This window comes from Musa acuminata, unplaced genomic scaffold, assembly GCF_036884655.1.
Source record: "Musa acuminata AAA Group cultivar baxijiao unplaced genomic scaffold, Cavendish_Baxijiao_AAA HiC_scaffold_1090, whole genome shotgun sequence".
Taxonomy (NCBI): Eukaryota; Viridiplantae; Streptophyta; class Magnoliopsida; order Zingiberales; family Musaceae; genus Musa; species Musa acuminata.
Window position 1 is genome coordinate 1 of NW_027021304.1, and position 14,154 is coordinate 14,154.

The following is a 14,154-nucleotide window of genomic DNA, read 5'->3' on the forward strand; positions in this document are numbered from 1 at the left end:
ACGGAACCTTCCAAACGAAAACGAGTGCCGTCGCCATCAGGCTCCAAGGAAAGCGCGTGGAAAGAGTCCAACGGTAGCGCAGTTTAGCAAGATGAATCCACCCTCCCCGGGGAAGTCTTCCCTTCACTCCTTTTTCATGTCGATCTGGAAGAAACCAATGACTGATGGCCTCGAAAGAGATAGATTCCCGAAATGTGGAGTAAATCAGGCTTATAACACAGAAGAAACTTGCATCACATTCAACCGGCCTTCCTTTGATTGCTGCGTCATGTCAATTTCGCATTCTTATCTTGACTGCCACATACGCTTTGTCGTACATTTTGTCCACCGTTGCAAAATAGAAGAGCCTCCAATCTTTCTTGAACAGCATGATCACGAACACACTCCATAAGCCGACCAAATATTCGGATTAGAGAGTCCCGTTGGGTGTGGAAGATGGCCGATGTGACGTGAGAAGCTTTAACTTCACCGGCGTAGCGGACCGGTGATGCTCCAGTAAATGTGGGGTGTCCCATCCGAAGACTAAGAGATATTATCCTATCGCCACTTGGAATTAGTCCAACCTAAATGATTTTAGTTTGTCGATGAGTGTGTCATTCGCAACGTGGTGGTATCTATCATGCTTACCTCCTAATAAGTGACGCGAGATGATAAATAAAAATATAACATAAAAAAATAAATAAATAAAACACAAATAAAAATGAAAATAAGAAGAATCAACGATGTTATTTATGAGTTCTTGGTGCCCAACACAAATAATTCAATAAGGATGGAAATAAATGTTACTTAATTACGTTTTATCGATAAGGACATTTCAAAAACCTATAGGATGTATGTAAATGGATGCAGTTATATATATTTGTATTACATAAATAATTTCAGAAATCAATTTTCCTCGATGAGCTTCCCTTTCATCCTATCAGAAATTTGTCAAAAAAAAATAAAATTTAATTTTACTAATTTTCTAAATTATAGATCTTAAAAAATAAATGGCCACATTATAGACTTGAAATTTCCAAATAAATTTTATTTGATTTTGAATTTTTTTTCTCAAAAAACCTTTCTTTCTACATGTTTCCCATCTTCAATGTCTCTTTTGATTGTTAAAATCTTTTTTTTCTTTCTTTTTGGCATTTGTTATTGTTATCATTTCCTCCTTTGAGTTTTCTCTCTTTCATCATAATTTATGTCTTCGCTCTTATCATTCATCATAATTTTCAACTTTGTCTACTTTCAAAGCTCTCTTACAAATATGTTCTTCGTTCTCCGTTACTCATCCTACTCCAAATTTATAGTCTTTCATTTCATTATTATTATTTTATTTATTATGATCATCTCTTTTTCCTCCCTCACCTTCGACATTTATTGCTTTGACTCATCATCATTTCAGCCTCATTTTCTTCTTTGTCCATCAAATCAATCCCTAAATTATATTCGTATGCAGTTTATCAATCATTATGTCATGACAAAAACAAGAATAGATTTATTATCAAAGATTAAATCTTTGTGAAAGCGAAACAACTCAAAATTAATCGATAATACTCATCCAAAGGAGGACGTGACGATAACCTTGAACGCCACATCCCATATGAAAAGAGACACATATAACTGAGGAACATTTAGGATATTAAAAATAAATAAATATTCTAAAAATGAGGGTATCATTGCAAAAATAAAAATAAAGAGAGAGATATTTTTAGAAAAATCACCTTTGATTTTTCCTGGGCCTGAAAAATTATTGAGGTTGAATTTAATTTCTTATATATATATATATATATATATATATATATATATATATATATATATATATATATATATATATATATGTATGTGTGTGTGTGTGTGTGTGTGCACAGGACTAATTTATAGTTAATGCATCAATGTCGGAAAACAACTTCTTTTACATATAATGCTGGAAGACCCATAGAGTAGTTGAACTTCTATATCAAACGTTTGTTTTTGCCAGATACGAATGCAGAACAACAAGTGCATGACTATCGAAACCTTTCGTGAAGCGAAGACTATGTAGGCTGCAGCAGCATGGAGAACACGGGCACCACAGCAGAGGAGGAGGACATTATAATGGTGAGAGCACAATCTGACGGATTCAGAGATTAATTCTACTATATTTCCATGGAACCGTCCAAACAAAAACGAGCGTCGTCGCCATCAGGCTGGAAGGGAAGCGCGTGGAATTAGTCCAACGGTCGTGCAGTTTAGTAAGATGAATCCACCCTCCCCGGGGAAGTCTTCCCTTCACTCCTTTTTCATGTCGATCTGGAAGAAAGCAATGATGACTGATGGCCTCGAAAGAGATAGATTTCCGAAATGTGGAGTAAATCAGGCTTATAACAAAAAAGAAACTTGCATCACATTCGACCGGCCTTCCTTTGATTGCTGCGTCATGTCAATTTCGCATTCTTATCCTGACTGCCACATACGCTTTGTCGTACATCTTGTCCACCGTTGCAAAATAGAAGAGCCTCCAATCTTTCTTGAACAGCATGACGACGAACACACTCCATAAGCCGACCAAATATCCGAGCCCGGTACCAAAGTAAAATGACAGCACATGAGATCCTTGTTTGTACTCCTCTTCTGTCGAATCGACGTTGGGATCGTCGGAGCAACTCTTGGTCACCGGAGGACCACAGAGATGGACATTTCCGATATAAATGGATGCATCCTCCAGCGTCTGAAGTTGATTCCCCGATGGAATCGCTCCCGATAGATTGTTGTAAGACAGATTCAAGTGGTTCAGAGAATTCAGCGCCGAAAAGCTTTCAGGAATGACTCCGGATAACTTATTGAATGATAGGTCCAGAGTTTCCAATGACTTCATATCGCCCATTGTTTTCGGAATCATGCCTTCAAAACTATTTCTCGACAAATTCAATGTTTGAAGCGCAAAAAGAGAACCGATTTCCGGAGGAATCACTCCGCTCAGATCATTGTTCGAAAGATCTATGCTCTTCACAAATCGGAGAATGGTGGAGAAGCTGAACTCATCGCCCTTGGTAACCAGAGATATACTCTCGCTTGCCACGAAAGAGGATAACACAAAATTCATAATGTTCGAAACCGTAGAAGCCATCGACTTCGACGCGGAGATCATCGCGCTGAAGTTGCCGAAAGAGTGCGGTACCGATCCCGATAGTCTGTTGTTGGAGAGATCGATGATTTGAAGATTACTAGATCGTCCAAGTTGCAGAGGAATATGGCCCGAAAACATATTTGAGCGCAGTAGGAGTACTTGCAGATTCCGTAAACTTTGTCCGATCCACGCTGGAATACTTCCCGAGAATTTGTTGTTGCCGAGATCAATGACAGCCAGCCGACTGCAATTTTTCAGCGACGAAGGAATACGTCCGAAGAGGCTGTTGTTGTTTAAGTGCAGGAACTGAAGGTTGCCCAAGTTTCCGATGGAGTCAGGAATCTTTCCTCGTAGCTTGTTGTTCGCCAGATTGACAAACAAAAGTTGTGATCCCTCCGGCCGACAACGCGGGATTTCTCCTGATATTTGATTGTTGGATAGATCAAGGGCATAAAGTTGCTGCAGGTCGCAGACGTAGGACGACGGTATGCTTCCATGAAGATAGTTGTGGGAGAGGAACAGGTAGCCCAACTGTGATGAGATGGTCGAGGGTAGCGATCCCGACAAAGAATTGCTGGACAAGTCCAGCGCTTGTAGGTTTGGTGGCAAAACAGGAATGCGACCTCGAAAGAGATTGGAGCTCAAATTCAAGAGCATCAAGGTGGCCATACTCTCCAAGGATGCCGGCAAAACTCCACCGATCTTATTGTGGGACAGATTTATGTCCATAATGGTGGAAGAAGAAGAATTCCAAAACCAATCAGGCAGTGTGTCTTCGATGCTTGTGTTGGACAGATCAATATCAGTGAGGAATTCCTGAGAACGGAGCCACCTGGGAAACGCGGGACCCAAGTCACAGGTATCAACTTTGATGGATTGAAGTTGAAAAGGGGGCACCCAGTCGTGGTCGAATCGGATGGTCAAAGGGTTGGCGTAAGCGTACAGGGCGACCAACTCGGTTAGGTTCACGAAATGGAGTTCGGACATGGTGCCCTCCAGGGAGTTATCGGAGAGATCAAGGGTGGAAAGGTCGGAAAGCTTGCCGATCTCAACCGGTATCAGTCCGGAGAGTGAATTATGACCCAAGTCGAGCTGCGTTACGCTGGACAGATTCCCAATCTCGGCAGGGATTCGACCAGAAAGTGAATTGCCGCTTAAGCGTAATTCCGTAAGACTGGTCAAGCGCCCAATCTCGGCAGGGATGGAACCAACGAGGAAGCACTGAACGAGGTTTAGCTGCGACAGACTTGTCGTGTTCCCGATTTGAGGTAGAAGGGGACTCGTAAATGAATTGTGGCTGAGATCAAGTGTGGTTAGACTGGCCAAACTCCAGAGATCGACAGGTATGGAACCGGAAAGCGAGTTGCCGCTAAGGTCGAGCTGCGCGAGACGAGTCAAGTTCCCAAACCCGGCAGGTACGGTGCCATACAATTCAGAATTGCTGATCGCGAGATAGGAGAGGCTACGGAGTTCAAAAAGCCAGCTGGGAAAGGTGGAGTTGAAGAAGTTGCCACGGAGATCGAGGGTGGTGAGAGCCGTGAGGTTGACGCGGGAAAGAGAGTCGGGGAGGGCAGTGAGACCACAGCCTGACAGATAGAGTTGTTGCAGGGAGGGCAGCTGGTTCACGGCTCGTAGCCAATCGGGAGAGGCCGTGCTGAGGTTCACAAAGTTCATTTGGAGGAATGTTAGAGAAGATAGACGCGAGAGCCACTGTAGGTCGTCCCCCGCGTCGATCCTTAAGTTGTACGAGGACAGCCTCAGATAGCGGAGGGTTGACAGGTTACCCAGCTGGGGAGGAATGGCTCCGCCGAAATTGGAATAAGAGAGATCCAGATATCTGAGTCTCCCAAAAGAACCCAAGAACTTGGGGATTCGGGCGCCGCCGAAGTCGTTCTGAGTGAGATTCAAGCGGCGCAAATGAGTTAGAGAAAGCAAAGATGGACCGATCTCACCCCCCAACACCGTCGAATTGTCGTAGTAAGCCTCCGCATTCTGGAGGTTGAGCTGCACGACGTGGCCCGTGGTGTTGTCGCACACCACGCCGCTCCATCTGCAGCAGTCCACTGGGCGACGCCACGAGGACAAGCGGCGGGATGGGTCGAGGATGCCGGCTTTGAAGGCGAGGAGGGCGTCCCTCTCCGCCTCCATGCACCCCCTCGTCGTCGTCACAAGCGTCAAGAACAGAACGCTCATTAGGCAAGAGCAGCTCAGCGACGAATGGGATGGGCTTCTCGTGTCGCCCATGCTCTTCGGTGAACGAATGACCAGTTGGTTGCAGGCGGCACAGTGGAGAACATGTATATATGAATATAATATATAGAATGTGGTAGGTTGAACCATTGCTCTCCGCGATTGCCAATGGATCCTCTTGTGAAATGATAGGTCCCTTCGTCTCCACCCGGCATCCCATGTGATCGAAGTAGTGACAAAGGATACATATTATAACGTGAGTGCTAATCTTTTTCGTCCTTTCGTCCAACTTGGGACTCCTAATCTAATGATCATGGAAGCGCAGCTGCCAAGAAGGACGCACACGGAGTTGAGGTCAAAAAAGCTCCGAAGGCTAAAATGGCTTCAGCAGTCGAGTCTCTTCCTAACTCTAAAGAACGGGCATAGCGTGTGCAAGGAATCCTGCAGGGGAGGACGAGAGTCCACAATGGTCCTCCCAATCGTGGAATGCCATATAGACTCACCGATCCTTGTCAAAGTTGACTCCGGTCGCCAAGCGGTTCGAGTCCCCCACCGCGTGCCTTCGAAGAAGCTTCCACGGCTGCTGCGAACGGACTCGAAGTGACTTCTCCATCCTTTCTTCATCTCCTACTTTTTGATGGACGAGACGTGTGAGACTGCTACGGAAATGCCCCAACGTTGACTCGGTCAGTCTTCCTTTTCCATAAGCACATGACGTGAAAGCATGACTGTTTACATTAAGCGCATAATACCGTGGGATTCTTATGGCGTTATCTTCAGCATAGGTGTTGGCCAAGTCTCAGGTCATCGGATTAATGATTGAATCGGTGGATCGAGATTTAATATTAGTTTAAAAATAATATAATATACTGTAATATATTAAAAATACAAAATATATAACATAATATTATAAAAATATTGTTTTATAATAATTCAATGCATTCTTCACAATAATATTATTACATTCAACAATTATGTTTCCATCGTCATAATACACACAATATTTACAAAGATGAAACCAAAAAGAAAAGAGAGAGAGAGAGTTTGAAAAGTAACCATTACATGATCTCTAACACGATGTCATCTTGCAAGATTCAAACTTATTATGGATACAACACACAAGATACTCCTATTACATTGACTTTTTATGGCGTCCTCACTCTCAATCACTTGTTAATCTATTAATTCTTATTTTGATGACAACATAAGCTTTATCATACATTTTATCAAACATCTGAAAATAGAAAACCCTCCAATTTTTCTTGAACAACATGATGATAAACACGCTCCATAATCCAACCAAATATCCGAGTATGATACTCAGATAATATGATGGCATAAAGGATCCGTCTTTGTTGTCTTCTTTTATCACATTGGTACTTTTAAGATCGTAGCAACTCTTGTTGAGGGGAGCTCCACATAGATATACATTGCCAATATAAATGGATGAGTCATTGAGTGTTTGTAGTTGATTTCCCGAAGGAATAACTCCTGATAGATTGTTGTAAGACAAATTCAAGTGATTCAGAGAATACAGGTCTGACAAGCTTTGAGGAATACCTCCGGATAACTTATTAAATGACAGGTCCAGAGTTTCCAATAATTTCATGCCACCAATTGTCGCTGGTATTTGACCGATAAGATTATTTCTTGATAGATTTAAAGTTTGGAGTGCCGAAAGAGACCCAATTTCTAATGGGATTTCTCCGGTCAAATTATTATTTGAAAAGTCTATAATATTGACAAGGTAAACAATGATCGAAAAGATGATACTTTTTCCCTTTATAGTTAAAGTGATGCTATCATCATAAGTGCCATCAAAATACGACAAAGCATAACGCGACAAAGAATAACGCGACAAAGCAGGGCGATCGGCTGCCAATGGTCTATAAACTATATGTTGGTCTAGACTAGTCAATTTTCGTTGCCTATAAGTTTTTGTTGCATTTAAATTACCAAAGGAGCGTGGAATTGGACCTGATAAATTATTATTAGCAAGGTCGATAATATGTAGATGATGAAGTTGTCCAAGCTCTATAGGAATATTACCAAAAAACATATTTGAGCATAGCCGGAGTACCTCTAGTTTTTGAAAGTTTTGTGCAATCCACGTAGGTATGCTACCTGAGAATTTATTATCGCCAAGATCAAGAAAAACTAGTCCACTGCAATGTTTCAATGACAACGGAAGATGCCCATGTAGACTATTATTGTTTAAGTGCAAAGACCGAAGCTGAGTCAACTTTTCAATAGAGCTAGGAATTTCTCCCGAGAGCTTATTATCTGCTAGATTAATGTAGAAAAGGAAGTTTGTCTCTTGCCAACACCAAGGGATTTCACCTGATATTTGGTTGCTCGATAGATCGAGGATACGAAGTTGTGTCAAGTTGCAGATAAATGATGGTATGTTCCCACTGATATGGTTATGTGAGAGATCCAACAGTTCCAATTCTAGTGGGAGAGAGATTGATGACAACGATCCCGAAAAGCAATTATTATACATATACAAATAACGCAAGTAAGGTGGCAAACGAGGAATAGGGCCTTCAAGCAAATTCATACTTAGTTTCAGAATGGCCAGGTTTGTCATATCCTCCAAGGAAGTTGGCAAAGTACCATTAATCTGATTTTGGGAGAGATTTATAGATGAAGCAGAATTATTCCAAAACCAATCAGGCAAGACGTCCTCGATGCTTGTGTTCGACATACCCAAATCCTCAATGGAGTTTTGTGAACGGAGCCATCTTGGAAATGCAGGCCCCAACTTACAAGACTTCAGTTGAATGGATCGGAGTTGAAAAGGAGGAACCCAATTATAGTCTACTGAGATGACTAGGGAGTTTTCAGATAGATCGAGCTCACTTAGTTTGGTTAAGCGAGCGAAATGGAGTTCAGACACGGTGCCCTCTAGGGAATTACTAGAGAGAGAAAGAATATTGAGGTTGGAAAGCTTGCCGATCTCAGTAGGTAACGATCCAGAGAGTAAATTATTCGTGAGATTGATAAGTTCTAGACTATTCAAATTTCCAATCTCAGTGGGTACGGGACCTGAAAGTGAATTATCACTAAGATGAAGTTCTCTTAGATCGGCCAAATTTCCAATCCCAGCGGGTATGGCACCATGAAACATAGAAAAACTGAGATCAAGATAAGAGAGTCTGTGGAGTTTCCATAGCCATTTGGGGATGGTGGAGTTGAAGAGGTTGTCACTGATGTCCAGAGTGGCCAGTGCTGTGAGGTTGACATGGGAAAGAGAAGAGGGGATGTCGGTGAGGCCACAGTCATGTAAATGTAGCTCCTCTAGTGAGGACAACATGTTCACTGCTTGAAGCCAATCGTGGGAGGCCATGGAAAGGTTCACAAAGCTCATGTCGAGGTATCTCAAGGAAGTGAGACGCGAGAGCCAGTGCAGGCCATCGGTCGACAAGTCATTGTGGCTGAGGTTGAGACGCTCCAAATGAGTTAGCAGGAGCAAGGATGGTCTGATCTCACCTCCGATAGACGTCTCATTGTTTAGATAGTCTGGATTGAGGTTAAGCTCCACGACATGGCCGGTTGTGTCGTCACAGACCACCCCGCTCCATCTGCAGCAGTCTACTCGGCCTCGCCATGATGACAAACGGCTGGAAGGATCCTTGACGATGCCGGTTTTGAAGTCGAGGAGGGCGTCCCTCTCGCCCTCTACGCACCCCTTCGTCGTCGGCGTTGTTGCCGCCGTGAACAAAAGAATGCTCGTAATCCAAAGCCCGAAAGAGTAGTGCCGAGGCACAGGGTGTGTGGTTCTGGTGCAAGAGGCCATGATGCTATTTGGTGAGTGCATAGTGTACTGAGAGATGGTAGGCGGTGGAGGACATGTATATATAGAGTGGGTGGTGTGCGGGCGTGATGGCCCTCCCATCCCCAACCCATCATAGACTCCTGTGAAACGTGAAGATTGATGCGCTGGTAGCGATAGGCAGATAAAAAGACTTGACTTCAGTGGGATTCGACTCCTGCTGGACCTGCAGTGCGTGCACCGTGTAGCTTACTCAAACTTGGTTTCTACCTCGCCTGGGTCCCAACAACGAAAGAGATTGGTACTGGATTTTAAACTTGAAAGATACGGCCATTTAATCGGACTTGTTGGATTGCGTAGAACGTCTCATTCGGCCCGAATGCGATAGTGTGGAAACTAATTCATGCCTCCCTCATTCCACACGGTTTGATTCTGATGTCCGCACATCGGAACGCATCATCTTCTTAGCCAAGATAAAATGTATGGAGGCGATGAATACCATATTCCAGGGGTCGGAATGACGCCACCACATGTCAAACGTCATCACGGAAGACAACGTGGATGAAGACTCCGACCCACCGCAAACGATTCCTCACCCAAGATAACACGGTAACCCATCGCTTTACATGTAGCGTCCTTCCGAAAGAGGGAGACTCAACGATGTTTGTAGCGGAACGCACGCTTCGCTTTCACACGTGTGGAAGTCTTTGTTGGGAACCCAAAGGCACGCAACAAATTGATTCGTTTGACACACAAGTGGTGAAGATGATGAGGATTTCCCACCATTTCTGTGATGAATTTTGTGGGGATTTGTCCCCACAGGAGCGAAAGAAATGGCTGCAATTTTTCTTTTCTTTTTATCTCTTTCGTTTTCTACAAAATTGCACTTGTTTTTATTCCCTTCAAAATTAATGATTTCGTACTTATTTAAATTTAACTTGATTATGCAATTCTTATTACCTAATCACCAATAAAGATATAGATTTACAACGCAAATGGATGGATCCCAAGTTGATTCCCCTATGCTTTTGTTCCCGAGAGATCATCCTGGCTAACACCCAAATGGACGGATGACATGCACTGAGCTACCTTCGAGATGTGGGTGACTCCGTCAGTTTTTTTGTACGTAAGCGTGCTTGTTTTTGTTAATGATTACTGGAGAAGTTTATATAGTTATTGATAAAAGAAAAAACAATATTAAATCTAGTATAATATACATGTGAAATCTGGAGTCACTGGATCTAATGACTGATCGAATTACGCATTCATTAATAATTTTTCAAAAATAAATTATAATATAATTGTATTTTATATTGAACATATAAAATATATGAATAGTTATAAAATATATGAAAAATAAATAATTGTATGATTTCATTCAATCGTTTGCTTGTTCCAGCATTTATCATCTATATGTGAGAGACCAAACCATTCCTTGGATCCATCCCTACTTGAAATCATCATACGACCATCTAATCAACATACCATTACTGCAGCCAATCATAGAAAAACCAAGATTGGTCGTATAATATTTGTAATATTTCCAAGCATCTAATGAACGAACGAAAAAAAAAAAAAAAAAAAAGCTTGAGATTGTACGTCACATACATAACCTTCAAAACATGAAGTAGAGATACTTGTACATATTAACCTCATCACAACCTTTAATTCATCGTCAACCTAACCGTAACTTTATGTAAGTATAAAATTTATAATATGTTATATTAAATATAGAAATATTTTTTTATGTCAAGATTAAAATTAAATAATTAGATCTAATTTTATGATGTGTACCTTTTGATGTCATTTCACATAATCATTTAGATTGATGGTTAAGGAGAAGCGTTGAAAGAGAGACTTTAATCCATCAACTATAATCTATATTCCTCTTGTTTAGTTCTTATAGGTCATGTCCATTTATAAGTAAGAACAGACGGTCTAGAATAAGTAATTAAGATAGTTCCTCATATCTCCTAAGGAATCCTATTCTAATATACTCGCGAATATATTGTAATAGAATCCAATTAGTTATATTATATATATCTTATCCAATTATAAATGACCACAAAATTTAATATTCTCCCACTTCACCCATTAATTGATAAGATATAAAAAAGATATTTAAATCAAAATAAATAAAATAAAACTTATTTAAAAATAATTTTACCTAATTGGATTCCAAAGAATTTTGAAAAATATTTTATACATGGCCATTAATTTTAAAATAAACCAATAAGTCTAATATATAATAATACTATATTAAGTTCAACTATCAATGCGAGTTATAACGGTTGTATTTCATCAATGTCATACTCCTTTCTATATATCACAACATCGTTAGTCTTTCCTAATATAGTTCATAATGACCATATAATTTGTCTTATCAAGACAATTATGTTTTTACATTCAACTATAATATACATAAATATAAATATAAATATGATATCAAAAATAAATAACTTTAATTAAGCAAGAAAAATATCAATAATAGCATCCATCTAAACATGCATCACCATATCTTTTATGACTTGCTCACAAGCCTCGTTCTAAGAATATATTCTTTAAATATTTTATATTATAAAATTTTTATTAATAGATCAGAAATCATCATAGTGGTGCTCAGGTTGTCAATTTTTTCTCTAACTATCAAGTACTTTATTTCGATATGCTTAGAACCACTATAGTACTTGTCATTCTTATAGGAAAAAATTACTGTGGTATTATCACAAAATATCTTCAATGGCCTGGTAATCGAGTTAACCACACCAAGTCCTAAGATAAAATTTCACAGCTATAAAACTTGATTTGTGCCCTCAAAGCATACCACAAATTCAACTTTCATTGTTGATGATACAATAAGCGATTACTTTACACTTTTCTTAGAAATTACCCCACCAGCTAACCTGAATACAAATCCTAAAGTGAACTTCCTACTATCGAGGCAATTTACAAAATCAGCATATGAATATTCTATTACTTCAAGCTGATCTGATCTCCTATATGTGAGCATATAATCTTTCGTCCTCTATAGATATCCATTACTTTCATTGCAGCTTTCCAATGTTCAATTCCTGGGTTGCTTTGGTATCTTCTTAGCATTGTAACTACAAAACTAATATATGATCTTGTACAATATAATAGACTTTCAATTGAACACCCATAACAAATATTTTTTATTTGATTCTTTTCTAAGTCATTTTTCGGGCATTGGTTTTGACTAAATTTTTTACCTCTAGTAATAGATATATCATTAGCTCATATTAAATCTCTTCAAGATACGATTAATATATGCTTTCTGAGTCAATCTTAATAATCCTTGAGATCTATTCTCGAATATCTCAATGTCAATAATATATGCTGTCTCATTCATATCAACCATTTTAAAGTTCTTATTGAGAAATATCTTGGTTTCGTGCAATAAACCAAGATCACTACTGGCAAGTAAAATATATGTTGATTCTCATATTTTGATGATGAAACCAATTAATATGTGTTTATGATTTGATCTACGTTTTGAGTGACGCAGGATGCTTCGATTAGGGAGAGACAATTAAAGTATGAAGAATCATGTTGGGCTGATGGAACATGTCAGAAGATTGAACGTCGAGCCGAATGATCGGTCGACATATTGATAGAAGGCTTCGGGCCATGGTTTCGGGCATCGAGCCAAGAAGAGCGAATATTACGATAAGGATATCAGAGTTGCGGAGGTCAACTGGTCGATTGGGCAATGGCCCTGCAAGAGAGGAGGATGCACCGAAGAATCGGATGAAGCATCAATAGACTAATGACATGTCGAACGACATGATTCATGCTTAGTAATAATTGTCTAGATCAAAGTGTGTTTTTATGTGTGCAGGATTAACTACGATAGCAAGACATAAAGCAAAATGAAGTCCCGGAGTCAAGAATGCGATTTTGTTGGGAGTTCGAGAGTTCGTCGGAAGTCTAAATGTTCGTCCTACCGGAACCAACCGAGAAGTCTAGGAGCTTGCCAAAGAAGCTCGTCGAAACTACCCAAGAAGATCATCATGAAGTCCAGGAGCTCGCCGGGAGTTCGCTAGAACTTTACCGAGAGATCATCAAAAGTTCGCCGGAAGATCGTCAGAAGCTCGCTGGAAGAAACCTTGACTTATCAGGCTTATTTAGCTTAGTGTATGCCTTAGAATTCATAGTTAGCATATAATTGAGATTAAAATTTGACCAACCCAATTAGGGGCTAGTTGGGCCCATGTAAGAACTATGTTGGGCCCAATAAAAGGCCCAAACAATGACCTAAGAGGTAGCATCGTCGTGACACAGTCTCTGAGACTGTGTCAGAGACTGTGTCAGGCGGTGGTACCGCCAGTCTGGGTGGTGGTATCGTCCAGACAAAGTCTCCGAGAGACTGTCAAGCAGTGGTACCACCCAGCACAGGCTATGGTACCTCCCGTACCTAGGAAACCCGGGATAAGATCTTTTTAGGCTCCAAGTTTGAATCAACTTGAGGCCTATAAATACCTCTTTCATCCTTGGTTAACATACACAAGCACAGAGAATTTAAAAGTGAGAAAATGCTATTATAATCTTTTGAGAAATTTCCTCCTCTACTGTAAGTCTAGAATTCATTTTAAGAGAGGAGTGAGTGCTTATAAAGGTTGTCTCCTAAACCTGTAAAATGGAGAAGAGGGGTGTAAAAAGGTAGTTAATCTTCCTCCATTGAAAGAAGATCGATAGTGGATGCCGGTGGCCTCGACGGAAGAGGAATCGATAGAGTGGATGTAGGTCACACGACCAAACCACTATAAAATTCTGGTTTGCTTTTCTTTTGTGCAATTTACCTTACTTCAAACATCCTTACTTAATGCTATACTCTTCCGTACACTCTTAAGTTATCTTCCGAAGAATCGATTTTAATCGAACGAATATTTTCAAACCGACGTAATTTTATTGTTGCATTAATTCAACCCCCCCCCCCCCCCAACCAATCTTAGTACCAACTCGTTCCTAGTATATACACTGATCAACAGTGTTTTTATTAAATTCGAAGGAAGTAATAGTATTATGAAACTTTATATACTATTGTCTAGAAGTTTATTTAAGGCAATAAATAGAT

At 40.3% G+C, this 14,154-nt stretch overlaps 2 protein-coding genes across 2 annotated transcripts; both read right to left on the bottom strand.

Annotated features, from left to right (window-relative positions):
• Positions 1–2,407: 2,407 nt before the first annotated feature.
• LOC135666399 (receptor-like protein EIX2) lies at positions 2,408–5,242 on the bottom strand. The gene has a single exon (XM_065177960.1). The coding sequence runs from the start codon at positions 5,240–5,242 to the stop codon at positions 2,408–2,410; it is 2,835 nt and encodes a 944-aa protein (XP_065034032.1).
• Positions 5,243–5,783: 541 nt separating this feature from the next.
• LOC135666395 (receptor-like protein 37) lies at positions 5,784–9,083 on the bottom strand. Its single transcript, XM_065177956.1, has 2 exons — positions 7,901–9,083; positions 5,784–5,980 (listed from the first exon to the last, which is right to left on the bottom strand). Exons 1-2 carry the CDS (start codon positions 9,081–9,083, stop codon positions 5,784–5,786), a joined length of 1,380 nt encoding a protein of 459 aa, XP_065034028.1.
• Between the last annotated feature and the right edge of the window lie 5,071 nt (positions 9,084–14,154).